Source organism: Simochromis diagramma, unplaced genomic scaffold, assembly GCF_900408965.1.
Source record: "Simochromis diagramma unplaced genomic scaffold, fSimDia1.1 OVJJ01000596.1, whole genome shotgun sequence".
Lineage (NCBI taxonomy): Eukaryota > Metazoa > Chordata > Actinopteri > Cichliformes > Cichlidae > Simochromis > Simochromis diagramma.
Window position 1 is genome coordinate 16,044,667 of NW_024387245.1, and position 21,402 is coordinate 16,066,068.

Sequence of the window (21,402 nt, forward strand, 5' to 3'; positions counted from 1 at the left end):
GTGTCGGGGCATCCTTATCTGTGCATGTGACAGATATTTAAAAAGAAAAGTTGAGTGATAAATCGTGGAACCTTTGCCTCTCAGTGGAGAGCCTCTACTTTGCTCTGAAGAACATCGATCGTGCAGATATTGTAACCTCTTTGGAGGGTCAGGCTCCGCAACCAGCACCTGGTTCTTCAGAGGAGGGCGCCTGTCGGCTTGGTGACCGCGACTCCACTCTGTTGTCCCCCAGCGTCATTAATGGTAAGATACAGGAACACATTAAACATCCTACACACAGGACATATAAGAAGGGTCAGTTCAACATTTTTTTTTAACAAATTACCTCTTTACAGTTAATTAGCAAAGATATGCTGTGCCTTAATTTTGTATTTTGTATTGTTAAATAGATTGACTTCTCTAGCTACATGTGTTGTAATTACAGAAAACAAAGGGTTCAATACTTGTTATGTTTATTGCAAGACTGATGTTCTCATGATGGTTTGTAACCGTCAGAAATGGAAAGTTTTCAGGAATTTCCTGTTCAAGAAGATTTTAGAGGCAACAATAATGAGAGGCTCAATTTACTGTGCAAGTGCAGTATCTGGTGTACTTGGTCATTTCCAAATAGATACATCCACAAAATATCAGGAAATGCAGATGTAAATGGAAAAAACACGGTGGGACCCCACAAAAAGTTGTAGAAAGCATAGAGCGGAAATTATTTCCTAAAAAAAATCTTCACTGCCAAAAATCAGAGACTAAATTCTTCAGCCCAAGAAGGTGAGGCTTTTATTCTCATTTACTTTCCACCTCTGAAAACCCCTCCTTGCCTTCTCTGAGTCTGGGTAACAGCCACTTTACCTTGTCTCTGTTGCCCCACAAGAGATCACGGACACAAGGCCATCGCGCCTAGTGCACAAGCCACGCGTTATTAGACCCCCGTTTTTCAGAAGGGGTAAGTTGAAGGGAACTTGGGTTGCATGGTGGTTTGCTGCTCATGACCTGTAGTGCACATGATGATGATGATGATGATGATGAAACCAATGATAATGATTCTCAAATACCATTTTTGAGGTCTGAGGAATGGTGTCATTCTTCCACCATGAAGCAAGCTTTTTGCAGCATGCAGTAACACCGCCTCTCCTCACTGGGGCACACATCATTTTATTTTCATTTTTTTAATTTATTTTTTACTTTTTCTTTTTACGTTACACTTTTTCACACCTCATACTTGAGCCCTAAACATGATGGCATTTATTCTTCTGACTCAATATGAGAAACGAGGATAAGTCACTTTTTCTGACAGGGGTTTAAGTCGTCTGCAAAACAGCCAACAGTTAACGTATGGGTAACGTTCGAGATTTTATAGATTACATGTGGGTGTATGTGTGGCTCTGCGCGTGTGTGTACACATACATGCACGTGTGTGTGCATACACGCCCTTATGTGTCCTGTCTGGGATGGATACACTAGTCAAAAGTGGCGCTGGTGCACAGATGACAGTGTGCTCTGGGCCTCCATACCTTGTTTCTGTCCCTGCCTCTTTCTTTCTCTTTCTTCTGTCTGAGAACAAGATAAAATTTCACCTGTCACGTTGTGCTTGATCGACAGCAGACATTGGTCCCCAGCGACAATGTCTTCTTGCAGTCTTGAAATTTTGTCTTTTCCTCGGGATCCTGTCCTACTTTCTGTCTTTTTTTTTCTCTGAACCTGTAACATGTCATATCTGCTGCCCAGCCGCCCCGCTCCTCCTCGTCCTCCTCCCTTCTCTTGCTCTTCTTCCTCCTCACAGCTCTTCCTGTCCGACCTCTGACCTCATATGACCTCATGTTGACCTCTGGGCCTCCTCTTCTCTTGTCATCTTATTTTCCCGCGCTCCTCCCTCGTTCAGTCGAGTGGGGACCCTCTCCTCCTCTTTAAAACAGCTCTGTGTGTGTACTACAGTTTGTGCATGTGCATGCTGCATGCTTTGCTGTTCCAATATCTGTGTGTGTCTGTGCGTGTGTGCACGTGTGTGTGTGTGTGTGTGTGTGTTTCAGACTTATTTATTCAAAGTAAGTCAAGTAAAAATGACATCATATAGCCGAGCTTGAAATTTATTCATACTTTTTCTAGTTTTCTTCCAAGATTATAGAGAGTAAGTTCAATATTTTAGTTACACAAAAATATTTTAAAATTCATTTTAACCCCAACACAAGATGGCCATTTGTACAGGTGTGCGTGGGTGTGTGTGTTTGTGCGTTTGAGTGCAGAGTTTCTTGAACAGAATAATGTTTGCTGTTTGTGACATCTTTTATGTGCATGGCATGCTTTCAATGTATGACGTTTTCTTCACAGTGTAAAATATTTTCTCTGTTCATGGATGTATTTCAGTCTTTTATTTAACGCTATATTAACAAACAAATGTTTTCTTTTTCTTTTTCCTGTAAAATAAATGGTGTGTGTTTTTTAATGCTACGCTATAACACATGGTCAGCTGCATAGCACATAATGCTCAACATACAATGTTGCTGTGGTGGTCTTCATTCATGGGCAAAATAATCACATGTTTGGTAAGTTACAATTTGAGTGGTTTAACACTTAACCATTGTGTAATTGGTTTGGCAGTTACTATATTTAAAATAAAAAGAGCTAAATCCAGTAACCAATGAAAAAAAAATGCCATGAATTATCTATAACTAAATTTTCTATGCAGTATTTTTTTGCCCAAGTCTGATGATGGCCTTGCTGCTAACATTGTGTGAACGTTATTTGCCAGCAGGGATTTTACTGTGAGGTGTGTGTTGATTCTGGTGTGTATGGTTTTTTTTGTACATCCGAGCTTCACCTGTGAGCTAAAAGTGTGTGTCCTCCTTGTGTGTTTTTAAATGAATGCAGTGTTGTGCGTTTATACATGTATGTGTGCGTGTGAGTGTGTGTTTGCTGTGGTAAAGTGTGCTGTGTAGTGCTCTTTTCTTCTGTTTCTTGTACCATGAGATTCTCTGTGGAGTTTATTTGTGCTTCACTACATTTTGTGCCTTTGACACCTGTGTGAGCGTGTCTGTGTTTCAGCAGCAGGAGTGAAGGGAAGGGCTAACCCACATTCATCTAACTCATTCTAACTCTCATTCTAATTTTGATTCATTCCCTCCTTGCTCACCTCATTCTGATGCCACCTCTGATCATCCTGGCCCTGTACCATCCCAGAAACACACACATGTGTACCCACACAATGGACCATTGTTGCATAAACTCTGAGAGACAATTACTTTACACAGTAAAGGTGTATTTTACCCATTACAGTGTTGTGGATCACATCAGAAAAGGTTTAGATTTTTAGCTCCATAGATGTGCGTACTGTGATAATTAGTATTAGTGTGTCATTGAAATATACAGAAGTAGTTTTAGTGATAGTACAACAAGGTAGAATTGCTATGTTGATTTACTCAGTCATTTTTTGCCCATAGCCTCATTACTACATTAAATTATGGTTAAATGAACAAAAGTAGCGGTGCATGAAGGTCTAAGAAACTTTCTGTGGTAACTTTCAGATACGTCTCACTTTAAACTGTGTTTTGTTTCCACAGATGAACGTCAGAGCATTTTCCATTTAGTACCAAGAGATATCAGGATGCCTTCTTGGTGGGCATAAATTCATGACTGATTCTGTTAAAAGTGTATTTAAAAAGATATTACACATTAAATGCTAATAGGGTTTACACACTTTTTTTGTATTTAGTTCATGTGTACTGTCCCTGATGCCAGGATATAGTGAGGATCAGGACAGGAATTAACATGTTTCATTGCACGAAGACATTTGAACTAAAAGTATTATTTTGAGTTTAACCTCATACTATACTCATTCTGTGGGTTGTCTATTCGGCCCGCAACCTCACATTACAGCACAGCCTCTACTTTGTGCTTTACAGTGGTTTATCATTGTGATCTGTCAGTGTGCCATTCTTTGTTTCATATGGGTGAAATACAACTTTACTGTTAAGTCTCTATTCATCTGAACTCACTGACACACTAGTTTATTAAAAATATTTTGTTAACGGAATTAACTAATCCAGATTTGTGTCAAAATATAAGTGTTACCATGTTCAAGTATCACCAAAGATCAACATGTGGGTTATAAGCTTCGAATTAATTTGAGTTAAACGAAATGTGAAAAATATGAAAAAATTTACATTCAGAATGTTTTATTTTATTATTATTATTATTGTTATTATTATTATTATTATTATTATTAGATAATATTATTAGATATTATTAGTAGTAGTATAAAGTAAATGTAAAAATAGTCTTAAAAAATAAACAATGAAAAAAGACATTAAAATGCCACTTCCTCAAAATATATTTTTAAATGTATATTTAATATTTTTTAATTATTTATCATAGAAAATAAAACAAGCTTTGAAACGAAAATCTCAGATAATGTCAAATCTCAATGAGATTACATAAAGATTCTAACAAAATTTGAATTTTCTTTTTAAAATATGTATGATATAAATTAGAACCAACTACAGTGTGTGATTGTGAATTTGACTGTGTGCTTTTGTGCGTCTTTTTGTCAAGTAGTCCAACAAGCTGCATAATAAGTGTCATCCTGGAACTAATAATAGAAATGTGTAAACCAATCTAATTGGATCTAATATAATCAACGACTTAGTCAACGACTTATGATTTAACAGGATAAGATTAAACAACACATCATGCAGTGATTCTATTTTTTTTAGTTATCCTTAAATTAAAAGTTGTGTGTGTCTTTTGTGTGTGTGTGTGCGCGTGTGTGTGTGTCTGTGTGTGCGTGTGTGTGTGTGTGCATGTGACTTGTTTTATTTGTTTATTTTTCTGAGTGGGTGCTGGGCAGGGGATCTTTTGCGTACAGACACATGAATGCATGACTCTGATGTGCAGCTGCAGTCAGGGAGAATGCGGCAGTAACTTGCATTTTCTTCTCCAGAATCTGCAAGATGCTGCTGACTCCCCCGCAGAGACTTGTGACAAGGGTTGGAACGATAAGCGATGTTTTATTACATGTTTGGCAATTGTATCACAGCTGCTACTTTAGCACCGGAAACGAAATTTGTGCAGTCCTCTATGTGGAAAATCCAGGCTTTACCTCAATTAAACCTACCTTAAAAAAAATTATAATAAAATGTTGATGTAAAGCAAAAAAGGATGAAAATTTATACTAAAGAGAGTAAAGCCTTAAATTATTAAAAAAGAATATCGTGCCAACCCCACAATCAATTAAAGAACCCTACACTCATCTTTCTTTTCTCTTATCGAGGAACAGTTTCTGTTCTGCAGATTCACTTTCCGAAAGTGGGAGCAAGCTAGAGCCCAGCATCACTCACCTCACAAACAATGGATGACTCACCAAATTCTTTTATCTCTCACCTCACAAATTGCTGTGTCCCAATGACAGTTACCTGAATAGCTCTGCAAACTTGAAAAGAATTTTTTTTTATTCGATTAGCCAAAGTAACAGTTTTTGAGTAATATCATTGTGTTCTGCCTTTTAGATCGAAAGCGTGAAAGCAACATGTTGGCTGGGATTAACTGAGAGTCAAATCAGAATTACTGGCTTAGCATCAAGGCATCTTAATCCTAAATTAGAATTCTAAATTGTGATTGATAAGCAATTGATTAAGAGAAAGTCTTTTGTCTTGGTATATTGGGACAGAGCTGAGCCCCACTGTTTCCCTGGTAGGTTGGAGAAACAGTTGTCCCACCACCTCCCCACCCTCTCAGTGGCTGTGCCTGCTTGGTGTTAGTCTATCTCTTGTCTCGCTCCTGTTTTCCCTCCAGGTTATGGGCTGGTGCAGGAGGAGCTTCTGTCCCCGGCCTCCATGCAGTACAGCTTGCCATCTCCACTGGGCGTGGAGCCCTACTGGCAAGAGGTCTCCAGCCTCGAGTGCGCCCCTATTGCCACCACAGAGGAAGATACATTAATGGAGATGTCGGACGTTCAGGTGTGGCCAGCAGGGGTCAGCCCCTCTCTGGTTACAGTGGAGGACTCGTCACTAGAGGGCAGCAGTCGGGCTGACGACTCAGAGGGCGCCACACTCTCCTTACCCTGCAGCTTGGGTCGCCCAAGCAGTGGAGCCAGCGGGGCCAGCGGCTCCATCATGGAGCTGGAGGAAGAGGAGGAGGAGGAGGAGGAAGGGGAGGTTGAGGAGGAGGAGGCACCACAGGAGCCAGCAAGTGCACTGGCAGAAAGGGACAGGGTGAGAGCCAGTGGTGCCGTTCCCAAGGTCAATCTAAATGGCCAGCTGGGAGGTCAGAGGTCGGACATGAGGAGAGTGGAGAGTGTGGCTGTAGGAGGAGGAACAAAAGGAGGAGGTGGAATGGTAGGGCTGGGCTCAGTGGAAGGGATTTCTGTTGTTTCAGGCCAACAGGTGTACTCCCAGAGGTGTGAGATAGCGGGGCTGGGTCGAGCTACAGAGCACAACGGAGACAACCGGTAAGTCAACTGTGTGTGATCGCCATCACTCTATATATGTTTCTTTTCCACTGCCTGTACTCAGAATTAACATATCTGCTTTCTTTGTTTCCCTTCCCTCTGGTCTATTCGCATTCTGCTTTTCAGGATGGTGGGAGGAGGAGCATTTCAACCCTACATGCCAGACAAGGACTCCCTGCAAGGCTGGGTGGGCTCGGTGTCATCAACGCGTGACGGCAGTGTGCCAGGCTTGCACGTGGCCCAGGAGGCTCTGCTGACTCCGGTGTGTGACACTGGTTACTCTCATGTGCTGCGTGGGCGCCTTCTGCAGGGCACGCAGCCCTTTGACAAGGGGCTGGGCTTCTCTCATCAGGAGGCAGGCCAGCGAGCTTGGGAACAGGAGCAGAGGCGGGGACAGGTCAGGTTGCAACGCCGACCACCTGCCGCTCCCTGCGCCTGGAGGGGGAACATCTTTTCCATGTTTTCTTTTTTTAATGATCAACCGGGAAGATCGTCATTCAGTTTGATTTTTAAAAAAAAAAAATCATCAACAGCTTAATCTCACTGAACGATCATCAGAACAGATGATTGACCACAATCAGTCACAGAACCAGAGCAGAATGATGTGTTGCACAGCTCAACACATCCAATGAAAAGCTGCCCATTAATATGATTTAACATTTGTGATTGAGAACACCTTGTTAAGAATTAGAAATGGATTTTATAAATATATATAAATTGTGGCCTTTTTTTTCTTAACAGAGAGAGGAGAAGGAGGAGTATGTTGCTGAGGCACAGTTTGTTGAAGAACGTGGAAATGCACTTGCTAGAAAGGTGAGTCACTTTGTGGGTATTTTTCATTTGCAGTGAATCATGGTCATACCAACATTATAATTGTTGTGTATTTGTTATGAGTTTTGTGTAATTTTATTTATTCACTTATTTTGAGTTCAGCTTTCATGGTGAATTTGCTCATTTCAGTCTAGTTTTGATTGTTCAGTTGCTTTTTTTGAGTTTACTTCTTTTTCATGGTGACATTTGGGTGCTTGTCATTTGGGTGCATGGGCAAAATGTAAGTAATTCCAAGAGGCATTACAATGCAAAACCTTGACTCACAGCAGTAAAATGTCTTTGTGCATATTGCGTTGACATATTTGACCAAACTGACAAATCCTAAAACATTTGCCAAAGGTCTTTGGCTGCACAAAGGGAAGGATTGTGACTCTGCAACCAGTGCAGATGTGCTTGCCTGCAAAGCTCCAAAATTCAACAGCACATAGCCTGCCGGACTTTCTGAAAAGTTGCACAGGAAAGTTGCAATGGAGTTCACTATGAACAGGAAGAATTGGGGAAGTATAGTGAAAGATCAGAAAAGCAGCAAATGAAGTTGGACATAAAGGGATGGAGGTGGTCATCAACTATACTAGGTAGGCTATTGCTCAGTCAGTATTCACCGGCTGAAGGTGTCCCAAGAAAATATCCCCGCACCATTACACCATCGACTCAAACCTGAACCACTGATGTATGGCAGGATGGAGCCATGCTTTCACGTTATTTGCATAAAATGTGGTCCCTGCCATTTTTATCTTGTGGTCGAAAGACTTATGAGACCAGACAACATTTTTCCAATGTTCTTTCATCCAGTTTTGGTGAGCCTGCAAAGACAGTAGCGTCAGTTAGCTGCTGGTGCGGTCTTCTACTGATGTAATCAGTCTGCTTAAAGATTCAATATGCTATACATTCAGCACTTCTGCATACTTTGGCTGTAATGAGCCACCTTTCCCCCTTATATAAGTTTGAAAGACTCTGGCCATTCAGGCCATTGGAATAGGACAATCATCGCTCTATTCTATTTTTTTTTTTTTTATTGAATTTATTTATTTTCTGTATATTTTCAGTTCTAGTTCATTTTGTAAAAATTCTCACTTGATTTAGTTTTAATTTGAACTTTAGTTGAAACCTTCTTCACACCTACTTTCAGTTTTAGTTAACACTGATAACCTTTTGTCACACCCAAGCACTGCAAACCCTGTGCTTTTTACTGTGAGTTATTCACAAAGCCTGGCCAACAGGGTGGGAAATTAACAGCAGCCACAAGGCAAATGTTGACAGCAGATATGAACTTAAACCAATTATGATTCAGAGATCATCATAAAAAAAAAGCTTTTTAAAAATGACATTATAAAAACGGGCATTTGTATGGCATGAAATCTCTTGTGACTGATTGGCTGATTAACTGTGAAATGATGGTAAATTTGTGAGCCACAGCGGCCAGGTGGGCAGACAAGTTAGTTTCCTGCTCTGGTTTCACATGGAGGCTTCAGCCGTTAACTGGTCCAAGTGTTGTTTCCTTCCTTCCTTCCTTCCTTCCTCCCTGCCTCCTTGCTCCAGGTGGCGGTGGATGTGAGAAAGGGCGCTCAGTCAGTGCAGCGCAGCAGTCTGCGGAGAGTTAAACACTGAAATACACTTTCTGCCCATCCCTTCAGGTATGGGACACAAGCACTAGTGCATCCCAGTGCTTGGATAGATGCCTTCTACGGCACCCTGTTGGAGCCTGTTAGAGCCTAATCATCTCTCATACGTCGTTTTGTCTCATTCGTTAAACTTTGGCAGTGATTTTATAGAAGCTAAGACTAATTTAGCCCATGTGATGCATATCTACTGGTGTACTCCTTGTCTCTGTTTTGTAGGACCGGAAAGCCACTGCCAAACCATCCTCCACGAAAACACGACCGGACCGCAGAGGAAAATGAGCATGGAGGAAGTGCAGACTATTAAAAAAAACAAAAAAACAAACAGAATCATCCTCAACCTGTGACCATGGAGCACCACAAAACAAAATAGAAGAGGAGAAAAAAAAACAGGAATTAAACTTGTAGTTTTATAATATTTGTAAAAAAAAATATCACCTAGACTAAGGCATGACGATACCGTTTCTTTTTCTTTTTTATACAAAAAAACATAAATGTTAGTTAAACAACTAAGAAAAAAAAAGCAACAAAGTGCTTCCTGTGAACTGTAATCGCATGATGACTGCTGGTGCATGCCCTTTTGAACTGTCATTATCTACAAACTGAAGGGGTACAAGGTACGGGGGCGGACCCACATAAGGGTTACAGGCTTTTTTTAAGGGCCTTCTTTCCCCCAACTGGAGTGGTTTGTTTCAGCAAGTTGAGTCCAATAACACTACAGCCAAAAAAAAGAAGTCCCTCAATGGATGGTTCTCTATACAGCTAAGCCTCTGCTGAGCCTCCCAACGCTTCTTTCACTGGACCCTTTGCCCTGTTATTCTAAATGTGATATATGCACTCTATGCTACGTGGACATGTGTCAGTGTGTGTATGTGTGTGTGCGTGTATTTTTCTCTACCGCATGTGTTTCTTGCTTCCAGCTTGGCGCTGAGCCCTTCCCCATGATTGGCTTGTTGTCCCTGTAATGTCACGGCGTGCTCAGCGCTGGAATGAGAAAGCCGCCGTGCTGCCCTGCTCGTGACTTCTTGTCCGCGTGCGTTTTTTTACATTTTTAATTTTTTTTCCTTTGTGGATGAAGATCGCTCCTCATTGTTTCTTTGGGACTCGTCCACTTTGGGTTTCAGCTTTGTTTGACTGCGGATGAGAAATGAACCTCTAGCTCCCCTCGTGTTTTCAGGGGGAATGTTTTCAGACAGCGGGAATGTTTTCTTTGGAAAAAGCGTGGGTGCTCGATTGCATTGTACAGCAGCTCTGAGGGCACAAAGCTTGACTTTCTATTCCCTCAAGCTTTTCTGTGCTCTTCCATTGCTTTTTTTGTTTTCTTTTTTTTCCCCAGTAGCGTACTTTACCTTCACCCATCAGTAGCCTCAGTCTATATGCAGTCAAATCACAGTCCTCTCCCATCAGCATCTAAAGGTCCTCCAAACCCTCTGTGCTCCCTCTTTTATCTGCTTGCAGTGGCTGTAGCGCATCACTGTTGAATTTTTGAGTCAATATTTCAAATTGTGGTGAAGAAAACATGAAGGATCTCATTCGTGTGACGATGCCGTGATTTGAGGATTTCTAAGCGAGAGTGAAATGGCAGCGAGGACAGACAGGTAGCACTGTGATCGTCTTATTAACACTGACCCCAGACTCGTGAACTGTCAAGACCCACATTCATATATAGCACAGGCAAAAGCACAGAAACATATATGAACACATTTCCAGAAACACACAAACATAGATCACACGGTTAAATAATTATTGCCTGGTCAGTGTTGTTGTTTTTTTTTTCTTGTTTTCTTTGGAGTTTGCCACAGCAATAATACACAGAAACAAAAAAAACATGAAGAGGAGATGGAACGGCAACTGTAAAAGACTGGTTTCCTCAGAGAAGACACAAACTGTATCTGGATGAACAGCATTTGGCATTGAAGCTCGCCCTTGAAGTGAGTGAGTCAGGACGTACTGATGCAAGATGAGATGACTCAGCTGTAGCAGTGCGAGACCTTGGAGGCCGGAGAGTGTTTGTGTTTCAGCACTTAACGTAGCAAAATATAAACCAGGATATCTTCATTTAATATCTGTTAAGAAGCTTGCTGCTGCCATGAGGTGGAATCCACCGAACTCTGTTTTCCTTCTTTTTTCCCTGGATAATTCAACTTGTGTTTCTGTAAATCATCAGCTCTGAAACACTTTATGCAGAAACTGGTTGGCAGCAGCATGAAGGAGTTACATCATAGTAGCACGCATTTCCTTAAAATCACCTATATCTCCCATAAGTACTGTAAATGCTACTGTAGCCTGAATGAGTGAGACCGGATGAATGAACACATTGGTTATACATCACGCAAATGCACTTACTTTCCACGCCCAGTCCATGCACGAGAACCTCATGGGATAATAGCACGTTTTCCACTGTTACTTCACTCAGGTTTTCAGTTCTGCTCTATCAGAAAGAACAAAAGATGTTTGTTTCTAAGTTCTGAGTCATCCTCTCAAAGACAAATGTGGGACACAAGTGAGCGATTTAGAGTTTTCTGTTGGGGCTGTTTGAGGTGGGATGGTGATGCGTGGGCTTTTTTTGGTTTGGTTTTTTACTTTTTCTTGATGGAGCAGGGTGGTTTGGTGCAAGTGTGTGTGTGTGTATGTGTGTAGTTTAGTTGTGTGATTCACATTAGACCAAAAAACACTGAGTGTGTGGTCGGTGCCAGCATGTCTCCTTAACCTCGCTGGTGCGCTGCTCCTGCTGTGACACCACTGTTGGTTATTTTTGTCTTTACTCATTTTTTGTTTGTTGGTTGGTTGTTGTTGTTTTTTTGTCACAGATTGAAAAAAAAAAGCCAAATAAATTTTGTTGAAGCACAGGCAAAAGATTTTCCTTTCACCAGATAAATATAAAACAATTATCTTCTCATACAGGAAGTGCAGAATTATTAGGCAAGTTGTATTTTTGAGGAATAATTTTATTATTGAACAACAACCATGTTCTCAATGAACCCAAAAAAAACTCATTAATATCAAAGCTGAATGTTTTTGGAAGTAGTTTTTAGTTTGAGCTATTTTAGGGGGATATCTGTGTGTGCAGGTGACTATTAACTGTGCATAATTATTAGGCACTTAACAAAAAAACAAATAATATACCCAATTCCAAATTATTTATTTTTACCAGTGAAACCAATATAACATCTCCACATTCACAAATATACATCCTCCTGACATTCAAAAAACAACTCAGGCGACCAATATCAGCCCACCTTTCTTTGCACGGACCCTCAAAACCCTGCCATCCATGGATTCTGTCAGTGTTTTGATCTGTTCACCATCAACATTGCGTGCAGCAGCAACCACAGCCTCCCAGACACTGTTCAGAGAGGTGTACTGTTTTCCCTCCTTGTAAATCTCACATTTGATGATGGACCACAGGTTCTCAATGGGGTTCAGATCAGGTGAACAAGGTGGCCATGTCATTAGTTTTTCTTCTTTTATACCCTTTCTTGCCAGCCACGCTGTGGAGTACTTGGAAACGTGTGATGGAGCATTGTCCTGCATGAAAATCATGTTTTTCTTGAAGGATGCAGACTTCTTCCTGTACCACTGCTTGAAGAAGGTGTCTTCCAGAAACTGGCAGTAGGACTGGGAGTTGAGCTTGACTCCATCCTCAACCCGAAAAGGCCCCACAAGCTCATCTTTGATGATACCAGCCCAAACCAGTACTCCACCTCCACCTTGCTGGCGTCTGAGTCGGACTGGAGCTCTCTGCCCTTTACCAATCCAGCCACGGGCCCATCCATCTGGCCCATCAAGACTCACTCTCATTTCATCAGTCATAAAACCTTAGAAAAACCAGTCTTGAGCATATTTCTTGGCCCAGTCTTGACGTTTCAGCTTGTGTGTCTTGTTCGTGGGGTCGTCTTTCAGCCTTTCTTACCTGGCCATGTCTCTGAGTATTGCACACCTTGTGCTTTTGGGCACTCCATTGATGTTGCAGCTCTGAAATATGGCCAAACTGGTGGCAAGTGGCATCTTGGCAGCTGCACGCTTGACTTTTCTCAGTTCATGGGCAGTTATTTGGCGCCTTGGTTTTTCCACACGTTTCTTGCGACCCTGTTGACTATTTTGAATGAAACGCTTGATTGTTCGATGATCATGCTTCAGAAGCTTTGCAATTTTGAGACTGCTGCATCCCTCTGCAAGATATCTCACTATTTTTGACTTTTCTGAGCCTGTCAAGTCCTTCTTTTGACCCATTTTGCCAAAGGAAAGGACGTTGCCTAATAATTATGCACACCTGATATAGGGTGTTGATGTCATTAGACCACACCCCTTCTCATTACAGAGATGCACATCACCTAATATGCTTAATTGGTAGTAGGCTTTCGAGCCTATACAGCTTGGAGTAAGACAACATGCATGAAGAGGATGATGTGGACAAAATACTCATTTGCCTAATAATTCTGCACTCCCTGTATGTATACCTTCAATTGTCAATGCACGTTATTGTGTAATCTTACCTAATCGGCCATTATGCTGAAGATAAAGTCAACAAATGACAAATAAGACGCCCACTCGACTTCACAGCTCCCACAATCACTCTGTTAGTCTTTAAGACTTTTACTGTATCAGCACAAGAATGGGGGTTGGATCCAGATGTTTTATTTCTGTGTTGAGGTTTTAATCCTTAAGATTAACACACTATAAAATGTATTTTGATGCTGTTAAAGGTCAGAGGTTTTTCAATTTGCATCCCATAGTAGAGTAGTTTTATTATCAGCAGCAAGAAACTGGTTCATGAAAAAACTGTGTGACCGTAGTGGATGTAAAATGGTGGATGCATGCAACAGTCCTAAAGTTTAGTGCTAATCCCATGATTTTGTTGGAGCTCTGATTGAACTGTTGCTTTTCTTTTGTATGTGAAGAAACTTTGGAAACCCCTTTGCACTTAACTGATATACTATATTTTTGAAGTGACTGCAAATCTGGTCACTGACATTTTATAAAAATTTGGCCATAGCTCCCATAATCTCACAGTATGTCTCACTCACTGATTTGTAGAGACCCACTTTGAAGCCTCAATTTCAGCATTTTGGTTGTTAATTTGTGTTTCCTTGGAACCAGATGGCACAAGCAAGGTTTGGATCTGGCAGGAAAAACTAAGGGACACTGCACACTTTATCGTTTATCTGAATAAAAATTAGGCTATAATTTACAATGTGGATATCCTATTTTATAAAATAATACTTTAAACTAGCAATATAGATCATTAAATCAACAGATTTTCTTTTAACTGAGGCATTAAAGCAAATGAGAAGTGGGGTCATTTGTCCAAACACTTTGATACAATTTGACTTCCAACGCCACCTGCTGGCCATTATAAAGAATGCAGGTTTAAGGCACTGGCTCGCATGCAGAAACTATTTCCATCTTGTTACATGTACAAGATTCAAACTTGTAATTAGAACTAGATAATTTCATGTTTCTATGGTGAACGTAATTAAATCATGTAGCATCTGCATGAAATTCAGCAACTTAATTTGTTCTTGTTGAGACGACATGATACTATCTAGTAAGAGTGATTAGTTGCCTGGACTCACAAAATTCTCAAGATCACATTAGATGTCAAACTGTAGGGAAAAAAACCCTGGCGTTTTAAGAGGCAGACAACTACACCCACACCACGTGTATGCTATCGCTATTTATTGTGGTTTAACCTGTCAAGGACAAAAACGTACAGAATATTGAATAATCCTGGTTGGTGGTGTGATGGTTAGTGCTGTTGCCTCACAGCAAGAAGGGCCTGGGTTCAAATCCACAATCTGTCTGGTTTGCAGTGTGTAATTAGAGTTAGGTTAATTGGTGATTCTAAATTACCCATGAATCTAAGTGCAAATGATTGTTTGTCTCTATGAAATCATCAACCCCCATATTGGCTCATTAAGCAAGACTAGCAGTAATTGCCTTCACTAACAAAGTAGTTGTTCAAACAACAAGATTTCATTGTGTTTTCCTAAAGTTTTTAACTTGTGTAGCATGAATTAAAACAAATTTCACTCTACATATTTAAATAAATCACTTCAAGTTAATGTAAGTATACTATGTTGATCCAACGTAATCTGATTACATTAAATCACCAAATGCCAAATGTGTTGGTTTGACATGGTCAAAAAAGGGTTATTGTACTTGGTTAAATCACGTGGAAATAGGTGCCATGATTAAAATGTGTTCATCCAACAACAGATTTTTTTGAGTGTAGTCAGTACTCTTAAAACATGCTTACTTCCCCCAGAGGCAGAGGCATCAACCAGGACTAAAATCTTAAGGATCATAACTTTGACTTTAAGGAGCTGTCTTCCTGCTTAACTTCCTGCTTAGTCACATTTGAAATCCTGAAAAAAGTCTCCACAAAGCAAAATGATGTATGAAGTAGTTTAATTATGTTTCCATACATAGATCATTTGGATTTGCCGTCTGAATTAAACTTGTCTGTGATCCTGTGCACTTCCCCAGTGTTTGTATGTACAGTATGTGAGTGTGAGTGAGTGTGTGTGTGTGTGTGTGTGTGTGTGTGTGTGTGTGTGTGTGTGTGTGTGTGTGTGTGTGTGTGTGTGTGTGTGAGTGTGTGTGTATGATGATGATGATAATGATCATGATGTTTGGTTCCAATCCTGGTTGGATCAGCGGGAAGAAGAGAGACCGCAATTTCCCAGGCATGTGATCTGAGAGGACGTGTAACCTACAGCAATGTATTTTAAAGAGTATTGTAAAATTTTAACTGTTGCAAAGAATAAAGATCACCTATACTCCTTTAGAATGGATACATGACAATGTAAACGCAATATCATATTACTCTATCCTAAGGAATGCAACTGCGCACATGCACAAAAAAAAGATGTTTTTATGAAAATATATGTATAAATATATGACAAAATATATTTAATTAGAATGCTATGCACCCTCATAGAGTTATTATGGATGTTCTTTAAGCATTATCTAGACTAGGCCAACGTCCACGTCATGGGGAATGTAGAGGCTTTGTAGCTATGACCACTTGTTTTCTTTTCTTTTGTATTGTCCCGGAGAGAGGATAAACCAACGTGAATATGTATACAAGCCTTTCAATCAGAGTCATTCTGACATGAAGATATGTATAGATCATCTTACCCTGTACACCAGCTCAAACCATTTACAAGAATTAATAAACAAAGATGTGACATAAATGTGGTGTGTTGTTTTCGCAGCAAGTGTATTTAAGTGCCGTCTTTTTACTCTGTGGATGTATCACTGAATTGGTACCCTGTCTCACACGTCAAGACACAGACGTGTGTCCTGGATGTCTGAGAAGTTACAAACATGCATCTTCTTAATGTTTTATTCGACAGATCCAATAATTTTATGCAATATCTATTCCCTTCTTATGCATCTGAAACCTTATTTTCGAGGAAAATGTCCCAAAGCAGTTGCACATACACAATACATACATACACGAGAACTTCAGATATCTCACATCTAAAATATATAAAAATTGTTCTTTTCTCCACAAAGTGGTGATTGAATAAACGGGATTGGCTTCAGCTTCTTTGAATCATTTGTTATATCAGTTTTTAGTGTTAAGCAGTTAAGAAAGAAGAAGGAAGAAAGATCCTTTTGGTCTGCCAAATGTACAAATATGCACAGACTGCTAATTTATTGTACTGTCATGTATGGTTAAAAGGCTGAAGAAAGAAACCCAAAAAAAGCATGATTAATATTTTTGACTGTCACAGTGTGTTTTCTCTTCATAAATATGTTTTTACTGTAGTTGATCATATACTGATTTGTGGAATGTGCTTAAGAATGCCATTTACGCTATCATGCACTGTAAGTATACAAACTGAACTTCTTTGTCATTGAAATCACTACATTTCCATCCCGTTGTTTGCATGATTGTAGCCTACCTCTGTGTTGGTTTTGAAAATCTTTTGTACATTTTGAACAGTTGTGCATTTTAATCGCACGACAAATGTCTTATAAGATGTGTATGCTGTATATTTTTATTGTTGCTGTTGCTGTAAAGTGTTCTTGCAGAAATGTACCATTGCATGTATTTGATTGCTGCAGATTAGGAGGGAGGAAAAAACTACAACATCCACTGTCAACATCAAGTGACGCCCCTTGGTTTCAGCCAATCATAGCCCACCGCCCCACGTGTCGTTTTGTAGGAAGTTCCTGGGATGTTGTTTTGGGTTTTCTCAGAGCACGTGGAGGCATAGTGTAGCTTTCCATGCACGTCTGTGGAGTGTCATTAGCGATTTGAGAGATGTCAGCGGGAGGCCAGGCCACCAGGAGCCGGGATATCCCAGCCGTCAGGCGGGTCGTTATCCACGACGCTGCGCATTTGCCAAACGACTACTCCACGACCCCGGGAGGAACTCTGTTCAGCACCACGCCTGGAGGTACTGATGTCCAGAATGAGGAAAGAGAGGGATTCAGAATAATCTGTATTTATTTTTACTCTTTATTTGCTTTTCTTAATAGGCAGTACACGCCAGAAGTAAGAATAAAAACAAGTTACACAACGTCTTAAGAAACTATACAAACTGTACTTGCAAAACTCAGTAATGCATATGTGCATATGACCTGAATGACGCAACAGTGGGTTATTTCACAGTGTTCATCAGAGTGACAGTCTGAGCGGCTGGTTGAGTAAACAGCTCTCTGTAGCACCTACCTGAAAGCAGCAGTTTGAACAGTTTGTACATGTCAGGGGTATGCAGAGGGTTAGAAAGCAGCAGCACCAACTTTTGTTTTGGTCTCAAAAGGTTTCCTCACATGTGAATTATTTTCCTCTTCAGATGCTAATCGGAAAAATAAAAAACAATTATAAAGACAGTTTATTTTCTTTTATATATCTCAGAATTTTAAAAAAAGTTCCAACACTGCAGTTTACTTAGTATCCCAAGATCATGATTAGCTTATCCATATGACTTAGAGACAGAGAAATAGAATAGAAATATCCTTTATAGTCCCCCACTGCGGAAATCCACGTGTTCCAGCAGTAACGTGGCAGACGGAGCATGGAGATTCACATAAAAGTAAAGAATATAAAATAAAAAACAAGAAATAAGATTTTTTACAACAAATTTACAACATAAAAAAAATACTGTACAGCTATTAAAAATAGTATACTCAAATTTAATAAATGTGCAGCCGAGTGGGATAATTTTTTTTTAAAAGATATCCAAAAAGTGCTGTATACTTGTGCCTGACAAAAACAAAAAGAGAGAGATATTTGGAGTTATGTTTGAAATCCAGCTCCAAAAACAGTTCGTGGTAATGGAGGTAACTGAGGTCCTGTCATGTTGTCTTGTTAATGTTTGACAGCATTGGTGTATCCCGAAGTATAACAACTAGCAGAAGCAGTACTTTATGGATCCACGTACTGCAGTTGTTTAACAATACCAGAGATTATTTCAGTGTATTTTACATGGCTTTATTCCTCCGCCTTTAATTATTTTCCCATTTATGCTGATTGGAGACTTATAACTGCATGTGTCTGATGCCTCTGGTTACAAAATCTAGCATTTTGCCCCCTCTGCATGAGGTTTTTATGTGCATAAGCTTTAATCTAATGTGGAAGTCGTCACTTATGAATGGCAGCTTCAGTGTCATTATCCAAGAGTAAGGACAGTGTGCAGCCTATGTTTACTTGCATATACAGTTTACGACTGTCAGGTCAAATGTTGGCCTGTGCTCAGTCACATCCTATTTATAGTCCTGGTATTACAGCAGCCTGTTGTTGAGCTGCAATAGCAACATGTTTACTAAACATGGACACACTGGTTGTATTAATCATGAACAAGTGGGACTAGTGATTATACATCACATGCTTTTCTGTCAGTTGAGAGAAATCACCAAAAGCTTACTTACCAACCAACATAAAATGCCAACTGCTAATGTGAACATTTCAGAAAACTTTAAAGCTGTAGCCAAAAGAAAATATTTTAATCTAAATTGAATTGGTCAATTGGTCACACAACAGAGATCATCTGAGGCCGTACTCAGGACCTGGACCAGCAGTAAGCTCAGTTTTGACCTTTTTTTTTTTTCTCATTTTGGGGGCGGCCATTGTTTTATTTTAAACATTGACAAGCTGGGGCCTTGGGAAGCTTCAACTGCAGAGATAACAGTTAAAAAAGAAAATGTTTTCCCTCAGCGGTCGTGAGAAACCTGACTCAGATGCACATGCCCATTACAACTGATACTGTGTCCTGTAACATTAGCAGGTGGGACACAGATAAAACACAAGTGAGTCACTGAATATGTACCAACATAGCTGATATGGGCTGCAAAATTGGGCTAAATGTCATGGGCATGTATGGACCTGTGCATTGCTGGGTCACACTAGCAGAGAAAAGCAAGCAAGCTATATGCGCACCAACATGTTTAAAGTTTAGATTAATAGTAGTAGTTTTAATCTTTATTTTATTTCATCATTGTTTACATTTGATTTATTCCATGTTATTTTTATTTTGAAATCTGTTTTAGTGTGTACAAGGTTTATCTGCTGTACCGGAATTTTCCCAAATAGTCATCACTTTAAGAAAATGCTAACCCGCAGGTACCAGAATCATCTACGACAGGAAGTTCCTCCTGCAGTGTCGGACATCTCCCCTGACTCGCACGCCGCCCAACCTGCCTGACATCCCAGGCGTCACCCGGCCACTCAAGCCCGATGCCTCCAGCGATACAAACCAGCCCGATCAGTCGCTCAGCAACAACACGGAGCACAGCGTGCATGCAGAGAGCGCAGGTAAACGTGTGCATAATAAAGATGGGAAAATGCACATGAGCTGGTAAAGCTTTGCAGTGGAGACCAGTCTGTGAGCATTTGGCAAAAATAAAGATTCCTTGACTGATTGAGTGGTTGTTGATGGCAGCAGGTGGGAAAACAATTTCTTAAGTGCCAATCATTTCAAAGTAAACTTTACACATTATGAAACTTTGAAGGCAAACATTCTTCATGTCCGCTTTCTTTAGTATTTGACAACAAACATGGAAAACTACAGGTAGCTGTGGTGATCTGCTAGCAACCAAAGCAATCACTAGAAGGTTTTTGATGCTGCACCTTGCGTGCAACTAGTTTTATCCAGCAACAGCCAACAGTGTCTAGGAACCACTGCCAACCAGTCGGGGATTACACGTTGTTTCATAGCAACCGATTGAATGTGATTGTATCACCTTCAATATGAGCAATGTGCACACGACGTTACATAGGAAACTTCATTAAACTCTTATTTCTATTAATTGTCCATTTTTTGTTGTTGTTGTTTTTCTTTCTTTTATAGGTGAAGATGCCCAGTTTGAGATGGACATCTAAAGCGGGTCAGCTTTAAGGATTAAAGCAACATAGTTTATAGTTTTTCTTTACCAGTATTAAAAAAGCATATCTTTTAAAACGATGAGCCTTTTTTCTGTGTAATCTGTGTTCAGAATTGCTCTGAAAACGTTTTGTAATGCCTCTCCTGTTCAAATGTGCATGAACAGTTTCTTTTCTTTGTATGATTTATGAAATATTTGACAAATAAGTCAAGGTTTTGTTACAATTAAATAATTAAAATTTTATGTAATTTCACTCATTTCTCAACTTTGATGACTTGTCTTTAATTTGTTTTTACCAATAAAAAAAGAGAGAGACCGATCTGTTTATAGTGAAGTCTTATTTCACACCTTGCAGTAAGTGACTCTGACCATTTGGTGTCAGCAGATGAACTGTTAACTGAAGTTCAACTTTAGAAATCATTTGCGACCATATTTCTGGAAGTCTGATGAATGTATTTGCTATCTTTAAGTTTTGGTCTGATCATCAGCAACTACTGAGGGAAACTTTCTTTTTCATGCTACTGTTGGCTAGAGAATAAGAAGGCTTTGTTTGTGGAAAAACCAAAGTGACCCAAAGCTCTAATGACAGAAGCTATAACACTAAAACTATGCTAAAATATACCCACAGTACATCCTGTAGGGTTGCGGGTAGCTGCAGCCTCAGATTAGGTGGTTTGGTGAGTGACGATGACCCAAATAACTTTCTGGTGTAAAATCTAAAGAATATTTTGTGAAACTATTGTGAGGACAAGTTCATATTTATTTTAATTCTCCATTGTTTGGAAGGGCTACAATATAATGATGAACATATTTACATGCAGTAAGATGAGACATTTTCTTCATTCACCTCTCCTGACCTTATCTGCAGTTTTGGTCCCTTCATTTTATCTATCGGTAACTCCTCTCTTCAGATCTTAGTGCCTCCCATCAGAGATGTGAGAAGAGCAAGCGATGAGGAGACGAAGGGGAAAGATGAAAACAGGCATTTAAACTAATTAGGCATCCTTACCTCGGGGTTGTTAATTTCAAGCAGTGTCAATGAAATATGATGTTTAACTGCATCATAAATAGTTGTCTAATAAAACTGGTAAATAGATGACTGCTGTATTTTATGACCTCAGATGTAAAGGTGCTTATGTTTTATATTTTAGGGCTGCTTTTAATGAGACTCACAACATG

At 39.9% G+C, this 21,402-nt stretch overlaps 2 protein-coding genes across 7 annotated transcripts in view; both read left to right on the top strand.

Annotated features, from left to right (window-relative positions):
- ank1b (ankyrin 1, erythrocytic b) overlaps window positions 1-11,707 on the top strand; it is a 76,156-nt gene extending 64,449 nt beyond the window's left edge. For 3 of the 6 annotated variants that reach the window (XM_040000046.1, XM_040000042.1, XM_040000044.1), the window contains 7 exons: window positions 85-243; window positions 866-937; window positions 5,779-6,433; window positions 6,560-6,695; window positions 7,175-7,246; window positions 8,804-8,898; window positions 9,103-11,707. In XM_040000046.1, the coding sequence (XP_039855980.1) occupies window positions 85-243; window positions 866-937; window positions 5,779-6,433; window positions 6,560-6,695; window positions 7,175-7,246; window positions 8,804-8,872 (1,163 nt within the window). In that variant the 3' untranslated portion in view covers window positions 8,873-8,898; window positions 9,103-11,707. The remainder of the gene's footprint in view (window positions 1-84; window positions 244-865; window positions 938-5,778; window positions 6,434-6,559; window positions 6,696-7,174; window positions 7,247-8,803; window positions 8,899-9,102) is intronic. The other 3 variants (XM_040000043.1, XM_040000045.1, XM_040000047.1) reach the window with 3 other exon arrangements.
- A 5,342-nt stretch (window positions 11,708-17,049) lies between these two features.
- LOC120714451 (eukaryotic translation initiation factor 4E-binding protein 1-like) lies at window positions 17,050-20,542 on the top strand. The gene is made up of 3 exons (XM_040000671.1): window positions 17,050-17,297; window positions 19,463-19,654; window positions 20,190-20,542. The coding sequence occupies exons 1-3, from the start codon at window positions 17,162-17,164 to the stop codon at window positions 20,219-20,221; spliced, it is 360 nt and encodes a 119-aa protein (XP_039856605.1). The 5' UTR covers window positions 17,050-17,161; the 3' UTR covers window positions 20,222-20,542.
- The last annotated feature ends 860 nt before the right edge of the window (window positions 20,543-21,402 follow it).

What these genes read in the sequence shown, in the direction of transcription:
- LOC120714451 (XM_040000671.1), top strand. Translation starts at nt 17,162, where the DNA reads ATGTCAGCGGGAGGCCAGGCCACCAGGAGCCGGGATATCCCAGCCGTC. An exon ending in GTTCAGCACCACGCCTGGAG is followed by an intron (nt 17,298 to 19,462) that starts GTACTGATGTCC and finishes GCTAACCCGCAG; the next exon opens with GTACCAGAATCATCTACGAC. An exon ending in CGTGCATGCAGAGAGCGCAG is followed by an intron (nt 19,655 to 20,189) that starts GTAAACGTGTGC and finishes TTTCTTTTATAG; the next exon opens with GTGAAGATGCCCAGTTTGAG.